Source organism: Camellia sinensis, chromosome 4 (assembly GCF_055761805.1).
Source record: "Camellia sinensis isolate YWXY chromosome 4, ASM5576180v1, whole genome shotgun sequence".
NCBI classification, from domain to species: Eukaryota; Viridiplantae; Streptophyta; class Magnoliopsida; order Ericales; family Theaceae; genus Camellia; species Camellia sinensis.
Genome location: NC_138964.1, coordinates 161,625,619 through 161,643,434, shown reverse-complemented (window position 1 = coordinate 161,643,434; position 17,816 = coordinate 161,625,619). Strand labels below are relative to the sequence as shown.

Sequence of the window (17,816 nt, the reverse complement as noted above, 5' to 3'; positions counted from 1 at the left end):
AGACGAGAAAATATCTAAGTCCGTCCTGCTTATGATGTGGAGAGCAAGAGAGCAAAATGTATTCTCATATCTATTCAAAAATCCATTTAACACAACATGAGGTTAATAATCGGATCAAAAAATAAAATAAAAATAAGATGAGGTTAATAAAATTTCCAGGGGATGCAATTAACAAGAACCTCAACTACAGAAGCTGCCAATTTTTTTATAAAAAGGAGGCAGAGCAAACCATTAAAAATAAAAATAAAAAAAGGAAAAAGAAAATCAACATGTATTGAGTGACAGCATCAAATCTCTTGACTTGACCAAGGCTGGTTTTGATAAGCTTAAGGAGGAGATGGAGATGGCATTTCTGTTCCTGCTGCAGTGTCAGCGAAAGAGAGGTAAATGCCTCACATGTTTTTGGAAAACAATTTGTTTTTTTTTTTTTTTGGGTCAGCTCACTGGCGTAGCATCTGCTGTAGCTGGAGCACTTGACTTCTTTGCTCCGGTGGGAGGAGATTAATCTGTTCTGGCGTGAGACTCATGACCTGCTGAAGTAGAGCCTTTTCCATCTCTGGGGTCAACTGCACAATCAATAAATCTTAGGCTTCGTTTAATTAGAAAGAAAAAAAAAAAGGGTAGAAAGTAGAAAGTGAAGCGAAAGAAAAGAAATCGAAAGGAAGGCAACTTTTCTTGCAAACATTTGATTAAGATGAAAATTTTGCAAGAAAAAGATAAAGAGAAATTTGGAATTTTAATCATAACCCCTTGCATGGACAAATTAAAATTTTCATATATTTTCCTAGGTTTATTGCAGGAAATTAAAAACTTAGTTACCATGCTAAACATGGGTCACACAAGAAAATTAACTTTTTTGTAGTTTCTTCCACCATTTTAATGCTAAACAAACTCCATTATTATTATTATTATTATTATTATTATTATTATTATTATTATTTAGACACTTTCTGGCACTTTCATCCTAATCCTAAACAAAATCAGCCTCGTTAAATCATGAAATTTAAGGTGGTACGAAAATTAAAGAAAGAGTAGATAAATTACGGGTGGGGGACGAGGATGCTGACTGCCCTGGCCCATCTGACCAACGGGAGCTAACAGTGGTGGTCCTGGAAGCTGTGATCCCATTGCATTATCAGCTAGACCGGGAATCCAAGCAGGCGCTCTTTCGGGTTGCATGGAGCTTCCTACTTGACTGTTGAATTCTGTACCGAAATGTGAACCTCCTACCTGGAAGAAACATGCATATGACAGACATGTAAATGTCAAGTTCCAAAACCACAAAAGTATCAGAGCCTGCATATTTTGATGATACATCAAACAAATTGCAGTCACAACATTTTTATCACTTCAACTAGCATGTAAAGTGCCAATTCTGCATTTAAAATAAAGTTAAAAACCATTCTCACTGTATATATCAGCCTTGGAAACGGTTAGTTAGTACAATAGAATTCTCATGTATTGATCAATAATAATCATCAGCATTGGGTAACTAGAAAATTCAAGGCTAGGTTTAGCTTAGCAGGGCAATTTTACTCGATTAGCTACCCTAGTTTAAGGTTTTATAAGAAATGAAAATAAAAACATGTTTTCCACAGAATTGTAAGTCAATCTTAAGTTTTTTATTGTAAAAAGAAAAGGATAGCATGAACTTTGAACATGCAACAATGTAAGCTGGTATAGTGAGGCTGACTCAAATTTCTATCAATCAGCCCCAGTTCAAGGACAGGGTCATGAGTCCATCAGAAAACTGCAGTAAAAGCAACAGAATTTAGGCATTCCTCAGGCTATCCAGTCCTGAATGATCTGACACACTTAGCACGGTCACATTTAGTTGAATTCAAATACTTATGAGAGAGAGAGAGAGATGGTATACCTGATACACTGATTGAGGTGGTGGCTGACTTGGAAGTGGGGGCTGTCCCTGCGGAAATGAAGGCCCCATGCTAGGTGGAGGTTTGTTACCTAACTGCATAATTCAATAAGAAATTAATTCCAATATTGTTAAAACTCAATTGCTTAACCTATGAACTTCATAAACCAGCTTACATGAAACATGGGCTGTGAATGATGCAGCTGAGGTGGACCAGAGTGCTGGAAACCAGGGTTCTGCCCAATTTGTGAATGAATCTGGTGAGAGAAAGCCGGCATTGAAGGTGGTCTCGGTTGTGGTGGCAGTGGGGGTTGCAGCGGCAGATGCATAATGCCACTTGTCTGTATTGGTTGCTGCAACTGGGTGGAACCAGTGGGCAGAGAGGGTTGAAGTGGAGGCGGCTGTGAAACAGAATGAATTGGAAGCGGAGAAATGTTAGGAACTTGAGAGGATTGTGGAAGTGAAATTGGTGGTGCTTGGGCATTAACATGTCCCTTCGGCTGCTGTACTGACTGTAAGGCATGTGATGGCAAGGACTGGGATTGGAGGTTTAAAGGAGGAGCAGAAGTAGATGGGATTGGCATCACAGGTGGGTTTTGATGTTGCTTTCTTACAGGAATTGGAATCTGAGGCGCGCTAGTTTGGTCCTGCAAGCCATTTTGTCCTGGCAATGCATGAGTAGCCTGAACATTTGTTTGCTGAGCTGGCTGCACTGGTTGTTGTGTAGGAGGCTGCGTTACAGTTGATTGGATATTTGGAATCTAGACACAGATTGAAACAACTACTTAAAAAGATGCAACAATACAAATCTAAAAGAAGAGTTTAAAGGTGGAGAGGACATACTGCTTGAGGGGGTTGCACCATTCCAAGCATAATTTGTGCCTGATGGGACACACAAATAAGGGAAAATATGGTCAGCAGCGAAAGAAACAATTGACAGCTATAAGTCTGGATCAAAAAGTCTATAAAACCCACATAAATGGAAGCAAATAAGAGCACTAACAAGATGGGAGGGGGAACTGATATTTTCAAGGATACATGCTCTCTGTCTCTCTCAAATGAAAAACAAGGCACACATTAGAAACATAGAAGATTGAACATACTAAGGAAAGTTTTTGTTGTTGTTGTTGTTGTTGTTTCCAATTTCCACCCTTTTGTTTCCATTTCAAACACTATATCTTGACCACCAAACCACCATTTTAAAATCAAAATATATCCTATGGCAAATTTTTTTATTTTTTTTTTAAACTGAAGAAATTTTATTGAAGCAAAAAAAAGGTACAAAGGAGGACCGGGAGTCCTCTACAAGGTAACAAATAGTGCTAAAAAAACAAACTGTGAGATGCAAACAAGCTTCCAATTTTTTGAGATAAAAAAAAGCGAGACCCCTTTAAAAGGGGGAGAAACTAAAGCCCAAAATGAAGCCAAAAGCCACACTCTATCCCCACAACTTTGGCCTATGATATGTTCCAACATAGGACATGTGTAGAACACATGTCCCAACGAGTCCGAGGCAAGTAACGTGTATTGGACAATGCTACAATGATTAAAATGGAATGTGCAAGAAATATGAGGATAAGGGAATGATGTAAGACCATCTCCAATGGTTCATCAATTCTTTCATTAAATTTAAATTTGATGAAAAAACAACATTTTTCTTGCTCCAATGATTTCATCAAATTAGTATCAAATTGAGGATATAAAAAATCTTTCACCAAATTGAGAACGCCTAAAGCTCTTATCAAATCACTATTCATAGCCGGGTGGATGTCCCCCGGATGACCATCTTTAGGCAAAAAATTTGTGAAAAAATATATTGGCCGGTCGACCAGCCGAACATCCACCAGGTCGTCTGGCAGCCAACTAGTGTTTTGATGAAAGCTCAAAATCCTCCGTTGGAGCACTTGATATCAAATGGAATTTTTACTCAAATCTGATGAAAACAAAGATGAACTAACGCTTACTCTTTTTTTACATTAAATTTGAGTAAAGATTTGGATTAAAAACTTCATCTAATACTAAGCATTTCAATGCTAAATTTTCAATTTTTATCAAATAACCGCTCGACCGGAAGAATGACTGGGAGGATGTCTGGGCGGTTGTCTAGCCTAGTGTAAATTTTCTTCAAAATTTTCCCAATCCAATCGTACCCGGTTGTCCAACCGGTCATCCAGCCGGTTGATCAGTCAGTCATCCACCAACGGTCACCTACTAGATTTGATGAAAGGTTAAACATTCCCTTAGGCCATCTCCAACCGTTCACCAAATCCAACATCAAATTCAAATTTGATGAAAAAAAGTTGCTTTTTATGCTCCAACAGTTGCACCGAACCAGTATCAAATTGAGAAAACATCAAACGTTTCACCAAACTAAAGACGGCTTGCTCCTTTCACCAATTCACTGTGCATAGCCGTTAAAGCAGAAATTTGTGAAAATTTTACACTACGGGGTCGACCCCTTGGTCGACCACCCGGTTGACCAACCGGTCGACCGGCTCATGCAAAAATTGGCCTCCGAACTGGTTCAAATGGTTCAAATTACTGGTTCAAATGGTTCAAAAAAAATTTGAACCGGTCGACCCACCGGATGTCCCTTTCCTTTTTTGATGCACACTACAGTAACCACAACCATTGGAGCTACGCGTATCAGATCAAGAAAATCAACTTTTTTTTACTCAGATTTGGTGAAAATTTTGCTAAACCGTTGGAGATGCTCTTAATTTGATGAAAAAAGTATGACTCCCTTCATTTGATACCAATATGGTGAAACGGTTGGAACACCGTTTTCACCAATTTTTTATCAAATTTAAATTTGATGAAAGATTTGAGTCTGGGTTGGAGATGGTCTATGGTGGTAGAAGTAACTCCGTGTGTGTGTGTGTGTGTGTGTGTGTGTGTGTGTGAGTGAGAGAGAGAGAGAGAGAGAGAGAGCATGGAGATGCTGTGAGAAGATAATATGTGGATTTCATTGAACGTAGACACTAACGATGGGAGCTAAGGTAGATACTATGAACATTGGTGGACACAAGAAAGGACTAGGGTGGTTTGTGGCCTCTGAAAAACTTACAATCAGTCTTCTAATGTAACGTTTTTTGTTTATTTGTTTGTAAATTGTAAAGGGCTGCCCCTCCAAAGCACGGTTACTACATATATATAGTTGCACTATAATCCCACTAAACATGCTAGGGTTAAGAGAGGATTTTAGATGAGAATTTGGACCAAGACAAGGACACACATGCCACAGGGTAGGGGTGCAACTCGGGCGGGCTCAACCCGAGCAACCCGAGCCCAGCCCAAGTTTTTTTAGGACTTGGGCAACTACATCTTGTAATCTGGACGGGCCTGGGCAGATTTTTGATGCCTGAATTGTAATTCGGGCCGGGATTGGACAGAACCAATGGCCGAACCCGAACCCGAACCCGAACCCGAACTGAATTTAATATATTATATAAATTATATAATATATATAAATTAAATAAAAGAGTTATTCTTAATTTTTATTTTTTATTTTTTTTTTGGTTAGTCTTTCACCGTTGGATTAGCATCTTTTATGTGTACCCTCAGATTAAATCTAAAGAAAACCCTACCTACCTTATCTCTCTCTCAGACTCATTTCATTTTTTGTTCAACTTTGAAGAACTTTGAAGAACGGTGCTAATCTGCCTCAAGTATCGTTCTTCTCCTCCTTCTCAACCTTCCTCTCTCCGCTAATCTGCAAAACCCTATCGTCCCCGATCTCCACCTTCACTTCCTCCTTCTTCAGCCCTGGTAGATTCGCTTTAGGTAAGCTTCCTCCTTCTTTGTTCTTGCATCAGGAATATGTAACTGATTTATATATATATATATAATCTGGGCGGTAGTTTTGATCTTCGTTTCTTGTCGATGCATGTACTACCATTGTTGTTGTTGTTTTTGACATTCGGTTTGGTTGATGATGTTTGTGGCAATTAAAAAATGGATGACAAGGGAGGGAAATTGATGATGTTGACGCCACTGTTTTTGGACTTTGAGAATGATGAAAGTGATTTTGGCTTTTGGGTAGTGTTGAGAGGCGTGGGTTTCAGGTAGATGTATATAATATATACATAAGTTAGATTATCCATTTTATATAACCAAGCAGATTACCCATTTTATATATATATATATATATATAAAATTTAGGCTAATAAATATATACATAATTAGCTCTTGCAAGATTGTGACTTCTATATATATAATCTTGTGTTTGATTCACATATATATATATATATATATTTATATAAAAAAAAACAGAGCCGACCAAGCTTGTGCTCTGCTTGCTTGTGTTTGATTCCCAATTGATATATATATATATATATAAATATATGTATACTATTTAGTAAATATTTGTTCTTGTGTTTCTTTGGTTATGTTATACATGTTTGTAAATATCATTATCTTTCTTTTTTCAGTGTAGAGGAAGCCCTTGCAAGATTGTATGTCAGACATGATGGGGGAAACTGATGGAGAGAATAACAAAGAGAAAGATCCAGTTGGGGGTGGTGCAAAACCAAAGGAAGGTAAGCGCAAGAAACCATATAAATCTAAATCTCTAGTGTGGGATCATTTTACAAAGATTAAACAAACTAATGAGAGTAAAGCAGAACGAGCAAATTGCACCTATTGTGGACGTGAATTTGCTTGTCCAAGTGTTTTAGGTACTAGCACACTTTGGAGACACCTTAAGCAATGCTCTTATTATGATGGTAATAAAGACCCAACCCAACAACATTTGTCTTTCTCCTCAACAGTTGATAGTCAATCTCAAATTGTGAATTGGAAATTTGATCAAGAACATTGTCGTAGGGAACTTGCTTGTATGATAATCATTGATGAACTGCCTTTTAGTTTTGTGGAGAAAGAGGGTTTTAAAAGGTTTGTGAATGCCTTGCAACCAAAATTTCACATTGTCTCAAGAACCACAATCACCAAAGATTGCATAGAAATTTATAATTTTGAAAGGAAACTTTTGAAAGCAATCTTTCAGAGTTCAGCTTCACGAGTTTGTCTCACCACAGATTTGTGGACTTCCATTCAAAACCTTGGGTACATGTGTCTCACAGCACATTACGTTGATATTGATTGGAAGTTACAAAAAAAAATTATCAATTTTCGTGTTCTTCCAAGTCCACATCGTGGTGAGGTAATTGCACAAGCTGTGGAAACATGCTTACTAGAGTGGCAACTAGAAAAATTAGGCACACTTATGGTAGATAACTCAAGCTCCAACGATGTAGCAGCTTTAAGTTTAAAAAGGAGGCTTGTTAAGAGGGATGGGTTGTTATTAAATGGTGATTTTTTTCATGTGAGGCGTTTTGCTCATATCCTAAATCTGATTGTGAGGGATGGAATTGAGGAGGCTAAGAGTTCAATATTGGCTCTTAGAGATTATGTGAAATATGTGAGGAGTTCCCCATCTCGATTGCAAATGTTCAAAAAATGTGCCGAGGAGGAAAGAGTTTTGGATAAGAGGGCTTTGTGTTTAGATGTACAAACACGATGGAATTCAACTTATGTCATGTTAAACAATGCAATTGAATATCAATTAGTATTTGAGAGATTGGAGGAGAAGGATGTGTGTTTCAAAATTGAGGTTAAGAATGTTATGACGAAGGAGGATTGGATGACAGTTAAAAGTCTTCACAAGTTCCTTGAGAACTTTTATGTGATAACAAAGCGTGTCTCCGGTTCCAAGTATGTGACTTCTAATTATTTCTTTCTTGAGACCAATAGGATTCAAGCTCTCCTCTTGAGTTGGGCAAATATGAGAACGAGTTCTTTTCTAGCATGGCCATGAAAATGAAATTGAAGTTTGAGAAGTATTGTAACATCGAGAAGATTAATCCTTTGTTGATTGTTGCTGTGGTTTTAGATCCACGTTACAAGTTGAAGTATGTGAAGTTTTCTTTCACAAGATATTATTTCATTAGTGATGTTGATGCTATGATTGAAAAAGTGAAGCTTATCATGAAGCAACTTTATGAGCATTACTCCACCTCTGTGTTAGAATCTATGGAAGATGTGGGTGTCTCCAAAGGTGGAAATGATGTTAGAATGGATGATCTTGGGGTTTCAAGTGTTGGGGTTGATATGCATAAACAAGATTGGCATCAATTCTTGAAAGCTGAAGAAACTGTGGTCATTAAAACCGAGTTTGATTGTTATTTGGAAGATGGGTTTGAAGAGGAATCCGAACACTTTGACATTTTAGCTTGGTGGAAAATGAAAGCTTCTACATATCGTGTGTTTTGTCTCATAGCACGTGATATTTTATCCATTCCTATATCAACTGTTGCTTCAGAATCGGCATTTAGCACCGAGGGTCGAGTGCTTGATCAATTTCGCAGTTCTTTAACTCCTAAAATTGTGGAGGCTTTGATTTGTGGACAAGATTGGTTAAGGAGTTCATCAAGTCCAATTGATGTTGAAGAAAAATTAGAGGATCTTGAGAAACTAGAGTCAAGTAAGTTAGTCTTTACACTTGTGCTTTGTTTTTAATTTACAAATCTTATTATATTATCTTAAGTATTTTAATTTTCGCAGCCATAAGGGATGAAATTGGTACTCTTTCTATATCAAGTTCAAGTAATGTTTGAAAGAAATTTTACCACGAGGTAAGAATAATTTAATATTTTATTTGACTTGTATTATTTTATTGGAGTTATTTGTAATTATGTTCTTTTTTTTTTTTAGGACATGATTGCATTGAGATGAAGATGTGAAGATCAAAATATGAAATTTCTGTTGGATTGAAGTTTCTGTTGGACTGCAACTTGGATCACTTCTTTTTATTTTGTTGTTTTCAGTTTATGTATGAAATAATGAACCACTGTTGTTTTCAGTTTATGTTTGGCATTTGAGATGATGTTGAAGTTTGTATTGAAGTTTGATGATGTTCAAGTTTGTTGTGTGGAAGTTTTATATATACTAGTGTTTGTGGTTGTTGTTTGATTTATGCACCAGATGTTGAAGTTTGATGTTGAAGTTTGTTGTTTGATTCTTTCTTATGTATTTTATCTACAGGTTTCATTTGGTGGACACAAGCAGAGAGTTTCATTTGGTGACCAGAAAATAACTTTGAATAATTAATTACACGTTTTGGTCTACCTACAGGTTTCAAAACAAATGCTGCTAAATGTGGACACATCCAAATTTTGGTCTACCTACAGGTTTCTGGACTTGTGAATTTCGGGCAATTCGGGCTAACCTGAGTTCAAAATACAAAGCTTGGTCCGGGCTTGGGCAGCAATGCTCGGGTTCATGGTCGGGCTTGGGCGGGCTTGGGCACTGCCAAATACAATTCGGGCTGCGCTTGGACAAACCCCCAACCCGACCGAACCCGCCCGAGTTGCACCCCATACCACAGGGTCTGGACACCAGTGCACAATGACCACTACCCAGAGATAAGAAACTAAATATACATCAAGCCCTATCACTACTGTTAACATTCACCATGGTTTTCCGAACCCTAATTACAAATAATAGTCACAAAACATAAAATTGAAAATGCATAAATTTATGTAAGAAGAATAAAAGAATACAATAAAGAAGGAAATTAAAAAACGAAATTGAAACAAACCCTAGAGAGAGACCTGGAAAAGAGCTTTAGTCAAGAGAGGATTTTGGATGAGAATTTGCCTCGCTTGTTGCTGGTTCTGTTCAATCAGTGTCTGCGCAGAGAAAGCAAGAACAATAATAAGCACATATAAGATCAATTGGTGAAACTCTTCGCAGAATTCTAGTAGTAGTGTTTGGAAAACAGAAAATTAGGAAAGAAAACAAAAGAAAATTTGAATTGAATTGAAAATTGAGCGAGACTTGCCTTCATCTGACACATAATGTCGTAGAGCTGGTTCTTCGACATTCCGGCGAGGTTCGCCGATAACCCTTCGCCGTCGGCCCCCTTTCCCGCCATTGTTGTGAGTGAGAGAGAGAGAGAGAGAGAGGGAGAGAGAGAGAGTTTCGATAGCAGGGACTGGGTCATCCGTTTTATGGGCTAAGAAAGTAAAAGCTCAGGCCCAAATATCAAATGAGGCTGACGGGAGATTCTACTCGTACTCAAACAATAATTCAATGCATAATTAAAATTTTAAAATTTTTCTTTCTATTATATTATATGTTAATATAAACTTATTAATAAGAGTAATATACATCATATTTTAAAATAAAATATTAATTTTTTCTTATGATACATCTAAACTATTGAATATTCATTAGCACATTAATCACAAAATTCGATTTACGATTTTTTTTTTTCCAAAAAATAACATCAATTGTGGTTTAGTGTTGAAATTGATTTAATTGTGTTTTGGTTTTGTTGGCTTTGTTAGCTTTCAAAAATTAATAATATAAATTTAAGCGTGCCAGTAAGGATCAATCAGTCCTTACAGAATATTAATTGCCAACCAATTATCAGACGATTGTGTTGTAGTTCTTTCAGCCTCAATGAAGAAGACTTTTACTGGTGACTTGTTTAGGAGAAATTAGTAAATAATAATAAGTGAAAAATAATTTCAAAATCTGAATTTCATCAAGTAAATGAAAACTTACAATGATCTGACTCAACCTCGTAGAGGTTCACAGCAACAAACTATTGGAAACTACTCCTAGGAAATGAAGTGTAATACAAGAATTGAAGTGCTAGAAATGTAAAGAACTGTAAAACTGGAAGGAAAATGAAGTAAATAAACTAATTTTTTGATCTGAGTCTGGGGATTTATTCTAGGCCCTTCCTTGCTATTTATACTTCTTAGTGGTAACCGTCGAAGTGGGCTTCCAATCGTCGAAATGTCTTCCCACGATTGCTAAACGTGCTCTCTCATAGTCAGTCCCACTATGTCACTCTTGCAGTTAGGCTTCCCTCCTGATTTTGAATTTAAACTTATGAGTAATCGTTAGGCAACATCATTTTGTATCTCTCGACTATTCCAGTGCTACGTAGATTTATTAATACCAATACGAATTGCCACGTGTCAGACTTTGATTGGCGACTTATATTAATTCCCCAAATTGCCTTTTAGGTGCCATGTGTCACTCTGCGATTGGCTTTTACAAATTGTATAGCCAACATTACCCCCCGCACTAATGTACCAAATACTTGGTGATATTAGTAGACTAGTGCATTCTACCCATGTTTCTAGAACGTGCATGGACTCTATATATTCTGGAAGTATAACTGCTTTTTAAATAATGAAGCAGTGAATTTCATTAAATCCTGGTGCTTTGCATTTCCATTATTTGAGTAAACGAAAAGACTGGAAAATCCCCAATGGCCAATCACACATTCTCTTACATTGATCGAGCATATGAGGAGTCTTTGGAAGATGATTGCAGGCCTCGAAAAAACCTCAATGCATTTATTGGCTACACCTATCTGCCTCCATGTATACAAGTCATGGAAGCTTTTGCAAATTACCAACCTTTAGACCAAGAATCTGCCAACTACAAACCTTTAAACCAAGCATTTGTAGGAATGGACCTTTGAAGCTCCTCTTCTGCCCCACCACTCTCCACATGGGACAAAGCCGCTTCTTCTTCCTTCTAGTCCTCCTTCTGGATGAACCCTAATTAAGGGAGCGGATTCATCATCGATTTGCTGAATTCGATGATCCCCTTTCTATTCCTCCTTCTGTTCGGAGCTCAGTGGTTTACCCCTATGTACCCATTGATCATCAACGCAGTTTGGAGGACAACTTGCTTGTGGCATGGTATACGTCTTCCATGCCAACGAAGATAGTGCGAGAAACTCCTTATCCGGACGAAGCATAAGGATACAATTCATTATTCTTGGCTAAGAAGGCAAAGCTTTGCTCTTCTGACTGGCTCGAATGCGTGAATAACCCCCAATTCCTCTCTTCCTTCGGGATGGATCCCTCTGCACCTCCTCTCCCTCAGAATCCTCATTAGACAGAGGAATTGAAACTTACTCTTTTCGAGAATTAGTTTTTTCCTTCCTACCAACCTCCAGCTCTTCCAACTGCATTTGAGCGATACCAAGCTCAACTTCTGCTTGCTGCATTCTCTCACTTGCCTTTCAACATTCTTGGAGATGAGATTCCTCTCAAGAACTTTCAATGGGCCTGTGATGTTATGACTCGAGGTCATGTTCTCAACCCCATTGCCCAAGTAGAGATTCAAGTTTTTTTGGATCAACTTCTACTTCTTCTTCATTGGTACAAAATTTCTTTGGCTATCAGTGACTCTTTGGACGAAATCATAGCCAATCAAATTCGAACTCAGTGCAAAGCAGAGAACCTTATTGAAGAATATGATGACTTCAAGAATACGGATTCAGCGTACTGTGATGATTTAAATTTGGACGAAATGGAACAAGGCTTGAAAGAGACAAAGTTCGAGGTGAAGGTTGAATAGTTTTTTCACCAAATAAGAGCATACCAGTTGCAACAACCTAGCTTTGATAGGATAGAAAATAGAATAAAGAAAGAACATAAGTTCATTGAATACTACTGGGTTAAATTTAATGAACTTGTTACTTTTTCTATTCCCTATTATTATGAAATTGGATTCATAGCCAAGTGAGCCTTTTTAATGTAATTTCGTATATATCAATAAAACTAAGGGTTTTCTTCCCCTATTTGGCATAATCTGGTTTTATGTTCCAATTGTATACTTGATTGTATGGTTGATGTGACCTTGCTCCTACTATGTTCACAAAAACTTCGAATCAACCAATTTTGCTCTGAAGCCTAACTTAAGTATTTTCAAAGTGTGGAATTTTCTCTTAAGAAAGACAATCTTTGTCCTAAGTTTTACATTCCAATTGCATGGTTAACATAATCTGTATAACCAACAGCTTCGAATCAACCATTTTTGCTTCGAAAAACAGTCTACGTGCTTCGAAGTATGGAAATTTCCCTTAGGAATTATACTACTTACTCTTAAAGAGTGAGTGCTTTTGGGTTCCTTCACTACTTGGCCAAGTACTGGTTTTGTAGTGCTTACTTTCAGAATTCACAACTTTAAACAAGATAGGCATTCTAAAGATTCTTTTGAAGGACATTACTGTATAAAGATAGTCTAGGAGAATCCTTATAGAACCTTCGAAAAGAACAAGCCTTATCTATTTTCCCTTTTGAGGCATAAGCTTCAAAGATCTTGGGAGAAAACTGGCTTCGAAGCTAATTACAGGTTTTCGAAGCCAAGCTGAGCATTTAAAAATATACTTCCCCCCCACAACTTACTCCTGAAAGAGACTCTCTATGATGTGGTTTTAAAACCCCTTATGTTATGAAATTAGCATTTTAATTCCACATAAGTCAAAACCATCAAATGGTTTATTTCGGGTCTAACTGACCCGTTGGGTTGAATTGGTAATCTTTTGGACAGAAAGGTTACAAACCCTCTTCCTTCGCGCTTTGCCTATTCACTTGCCCAAAATGTTTCTTCTTACTCCTATTGCTCTTGCCTGTAACTTTTCACTCCTTATTCACCTTCCTCTTTCAAATCCTCAATAATGGCTTCTTCGTCTTTAAAAGTGCCAGTTGTTGAGCGTGTAAGCCCCTTTGTGACTTTGAGGAGACTCATCAATGAAGAATGTGAGAAATATAAAGCAGGTGAATGATGTGCTGTTGATGGACGCATCCTCATTTCTCGTCACCATGCTCAAGGAGAGTATGTGCTTGGACTCATTTTCAAGGAGGCCCCTGCTCAGCTCCCTACCTTATACCCTCGTCTGGAGAACCACTGCATACTCTATGAGTGTGGCCTTGACTGGGGGAGCCGGAGGTTGAACCAACCCCACCGCTACTGGCCCACAATGAGACTTGAATGGGAAAAATGGTATGATCGAGTTGTCCCCGCTAGGACGCTGGACCTTCAGGAACTCTGCCTCCTTGATGCCCTTCGTCTAGCCAGTTTTTCTATCCCTAAAGACCTTTTCCTTATACCTCTTGCACTTTGTTTTTGGAATCCATCTTTCAATTTTTTTCAATTTCAAAATGGCATGATGGCCTCTACCATTCTTGATATATGTCATCTCTTAGGATTATCCCCCATTGGCACCCCTTTTGATCCTGATTATCCTGACCTTAATGTGCCTTTTTCTACCCTTTATTTGAATTCCTCCTTTAGTGATTTTGCACATTCTGAAAACCCAAGAGAGGGCCTTGTGTCAGGCAGAGAGTTCTTCTCTTTTCTTCTATATTGGCTTTGCAAATTTTTGCTCTGTACGTCTTCTCAGAGGATTATGTCTGAGTTTGTTCCCCTTGCTAAGGCCCTTGTTTTGGGGAAAAAATAGCCTTAGCTCTATGCGTTTTAGGCCATGTGTATAGAGCCTACTCCCAATTTTGTGAAAAACCTTTGGATGCCAACCAAGGGAGGCCACTCTGGATATTGCAACTTTGGCTTTTAGCTTATTTCACTGCTTTACACTCTAAGTGCCTGAGATTTTTGGTATCAAACCCTACTTCTTATGAAGTAAAATATGCCAGAGTTTCATTTTACCCTTCCACTTTTGCTTATTACTTTACTTTTTTTCCACCAACTCTCAGTTTCCCCTCATTCTCAGACCTTCTTTTGTCCCTTAGAAGCCAATATTAGCCCAGTCTGGTTGAGGACTTTCTTGGTTGACAGAAATTGTTCCCAACCTTAGTACAGGGACATGTGGGCTTATATCTTAACTTCAAGGGAGCTCTTTATTGGCACTTTGCACCCTCAAGCTTACAAATGCATAGCAGAAGCCTACTGCCCTACTCAATTTGCTATGCAATTTGGGCTTACTCAGGGGATCCATATCCCTCTCTACAGCCAAACTAACCCCAACCTTGCCACTAGAGAGCTGAGAGTGCAAAGAACCAGGCTAGAAGAGGCAACCTACAAATTTATTCAAGACTTCATTGAATTTTAATTCACTCCCTTCATCCCATAAGGCACTACATTGAAGAGGTACCAGAACTAGTGGACAGCAAATATGGAGGTGCACTTGGCCATTCCCCTCAAGATCTATTGGTGGGATTGGACTTGCCTTCTCAGGCCAAGCCTAAGGGGACTGGGTGTCATGACCCAAACCCGCCCCTATAGGTTTAGCACCGTAACCGGCCAATAATCCATGATTACCGAAGGCCTGCTTAACAAGAATGACAGTAATACAGAGTAAAGGGGCTGGCGAAAGCCAAAACAGTAAATAAAAGATGTCCAATGAGCTGTGACAGTCTGAATACAAAAAGACTTTATGCATAAGTCACGTTGATAAACAAAACATATATACATGCGACATATCCACAAACATCTATGTTAGGGACCAAATCCCTAACTATAAATGTACAGTCAAATCTTAAACATTTATTACAGATCAGAAACAAAAAGGGTGAAACTAAGACACCTCAAAATAGCCTTAGCTTGAACAGACTTGGAACCTCAAGGTGAGGCACGGTGGTTGGCTTGACAAAACGGGAGCTTAACTTGACGCTCCTAGCATCGGTCCGGTGCCTGGACACCTACATATAAATATAAACAGTGAGCTAAAGCCCAATGAATAACGAATGCGTAAAGGGGTTAAGAATGAATGTCCTTTCATTAATTAAAACAGTCATTTAGAATTCATAACAGTTATATGTGGCACGTCCAATAGCAAAATAGTACAGTAGGTCTTAACAGACCGAATAGCCAGTTGATAGCCATCATAACGGTAAACAGTAGTAGTTCCAACATAGGGACTAACAGAGATCTCTGTAACTGTAGCAGTAGCAGTAACAATAGCAGTAACAGTAACAGTAACAGTAGGTTGCTATGGATGCCACGAGTACAATTTACAAATAGGACAAACATTCATTCATTGAACAATAGCATTTCAGTAAGCAGTACAGTTGATCATTCAGAAAATAATCATAATTGAACATATCCTTATAACATTGTTACTCACAGAGTACTGGGCTACAGGCAGCTAATGAGCGTCCTTGAATGCCAACCCTACAGTTGCAGAACGAACACACACTCGAGATTAATAACTTAGCTCCTAATCTTGACTCGGTGTGGTTTTATAACATTATCCTCATTAAGATGCCTTAAACTTGGCCTAGGAATGCCTAGGATAGAATGAGGATGCAAAAGTTACACTTTAAAACACTTTTCAAAATTTGCTGAAACAGGGGTCTCACTCGAGCGTGGCTTTCTACGCTCGAGCGGACATGCAGACAAAGGAGCTCCGCTCGAGCGTGACTTCCCTCGCTCAAGTGGACTGTAAACTCATGAAAAAAGTACTGGATGCATGATTTTCACGCTCGACGGACGCTCGACCTCCGCTCGAGCGTGAGACTCAGATCCTCGCTCGAGCGTGAATTCTCTCGCTCGAGCGGACTGCAAAACATATGAACTTCTGGGCATAGGCATTTCACGCTCGAGCGTGACTTTCTACGCTCCTCACGCTCGAGTGGAAGTGCATGTACTCAGAGTGTACGCTCGAGCGTGAAGTCCCCCGCTCGAGCGTGGATCCAAAATCTGGAATTTCCAACTTGATCCTCAAGCACAAAGTTCAACTTCTAAAGCTTCAACCTCGATTCTTTTGGGCTAATTTTCTGGAAAACACTTGAAGACTCATAGTACAACATGTTTCAAAGATCAATTTATGAGATCAAGCCCAAAAGTAAGCCAATTGAACACAAAATTAAGTGTAAATACGAAGAATAATGCAAAATCATACATGCATGAGTTTTCAAGAGCTGTAGTGTTCCAAAACAAGATCAAATGCAATGTTGAGCTCAAAATCATGGTGAATTCATGGACCTCTACCAAAATATGAACATGCCTGAGGAAATTCTCGTAAAACAACCTCAAAATTCAAGAATATGTACATGCATACATGAATTAGCTCATAATTCAACTTCTTCAAATAAATTCTTGACTTTAAACTCCAAATCTCCATGAACCATGCAAGAAACAACTTAATTTCATAATGAAGAAGGTGAATTCCTACCTTAGGTCTTGAATTCTAGATGTGGAAGCCTAATCTTCAAGTCTCCTTCAATATCTTCTAAGCTTCAAACCAAACTTTGTTGAACAATTCTTCTCTTCCAATTCTCTCACTCTCACACGTTTTGCTTCAGAAAATGGGTGAAGAAATGATGCCTCAAATGTATAAATTAAGCCCTCAAACAATGACCCTAAGGTGGCCCACTCAATGGCATAATGGCAGTAAATGCAAACTAATGTAATTTAACTTTATTTAATCTAATTTAATCATTCCAAATTGAATTTTAATTAAACCTACCATAAAATCACATAAATTCTAATTAGCATAAAACACTAATCAATTTCTGGTTCGGTCGCCGATAAGACCTTCAATCCGCAGTTCAAAGTTAAAACATGAACAGATTCATTCAGAAATCAAACAGATAGAAATGCATTCAAAACAATACACTCATACAATCAGTTCAGAATTTCGTTCTTATTAGTTACTTATCATGCTTAATCATAGATTAGCACTAATCAGAGGTGAGGGTTGTCACACTGGGCTCATCACTCCTTCTACTACTCCTGTTATCCCAGCTCTTACTTCTGCTACCACAGAGACTGCTCATGCTGCCTCCCTTCCTCCTCCCAGAGTCACCAGGGCTGCTTCGAAAAGAGGATGCACTTTCATCTTTCCTTTCTCTTCTCTTTATAATGCCTTGTTCATCTATTTATAGCTTCTTTTTAATACAGGAGCTTCGCAAGTAGACTCTCCTCAAAGGGCTCAACCCTAAGTATTCTTAAAGATAAGCAGCAACAGTAACAGAAGAAAAGAAAACTTGTGCTTGATCCTGAAGAGGAGGAGGTACCTGAAGTTCCAATAGAAAAAAAACAAGAAACACCACTTAAAAGGAGGAAGAAAATAACAGTCTCTTCCTTTGATTTCGTTGATGACCCTATTCATCAGGTAGCTGCCAAGGCAGTAGAGAGGGAACAATCCAAAGAATTAGTGGTTTTCCAG

At 38.3% G+C, this 17,816-nt stretch overlaps 1 protein-coding gene across 1 annotated transcript; it reads right to left on the bottom strand.

Annotated features, from left to right (window-relative positions):
* Positions 1-39: 39 nt before the first annotated feature.
* ESP1 (hydroxyproline-rich glycoprotein family protein) lies at positions 40-9,951 on the bottom strand. The gene is made up of 7 exons (XM_028197484.2): positions 9,714-9,951; positions 9,484-9,561; positions 2,717-2,755; positions 2,050-2,634; positions 1,877-1,969; positions 1,045-1,230; positions 40-566 (listed from the first exon to the last, which is right to left on the bottom strand). Exons 1-7 carry the CDS (start codon positions 9,873-9,875, stop codon positions 441-443), a joined length of 1,269 nt encoding a protein of 422 aa, XP_028053285.2. The 5' UTR covers positions 9,876-9,951; the 3' UTR covers positions 40-440.
* Positions 9,952-17,816: the final 7,865 nt, after the last annotated feature.

Excerpts from the sequence above, each read along its gene's own strand:
- ESP1 (XM_028197484.2), bottom strand. The coding sequence starts at position 9,875 with ATGACCCAGTCCCTGCTATCGAAACTCTCTCTCTCTCCCTCTCTCTCT. Across the intron at positions 9,562-9,713 it reads ACATTATGTGTCAGATGAAG|ACACTGATTGAACAGAACCA; the intron begins GCAAGTCTCGCT and ends TTCTCTGCGCAG. Across the intron at positions 567-1,044 it reads AGCATCCTCGTCCCCCACCC|TTGACCCCAGAGATGGAAAA; the intron begins GTAATTTATCTA and ends TTGATTGTGCAG.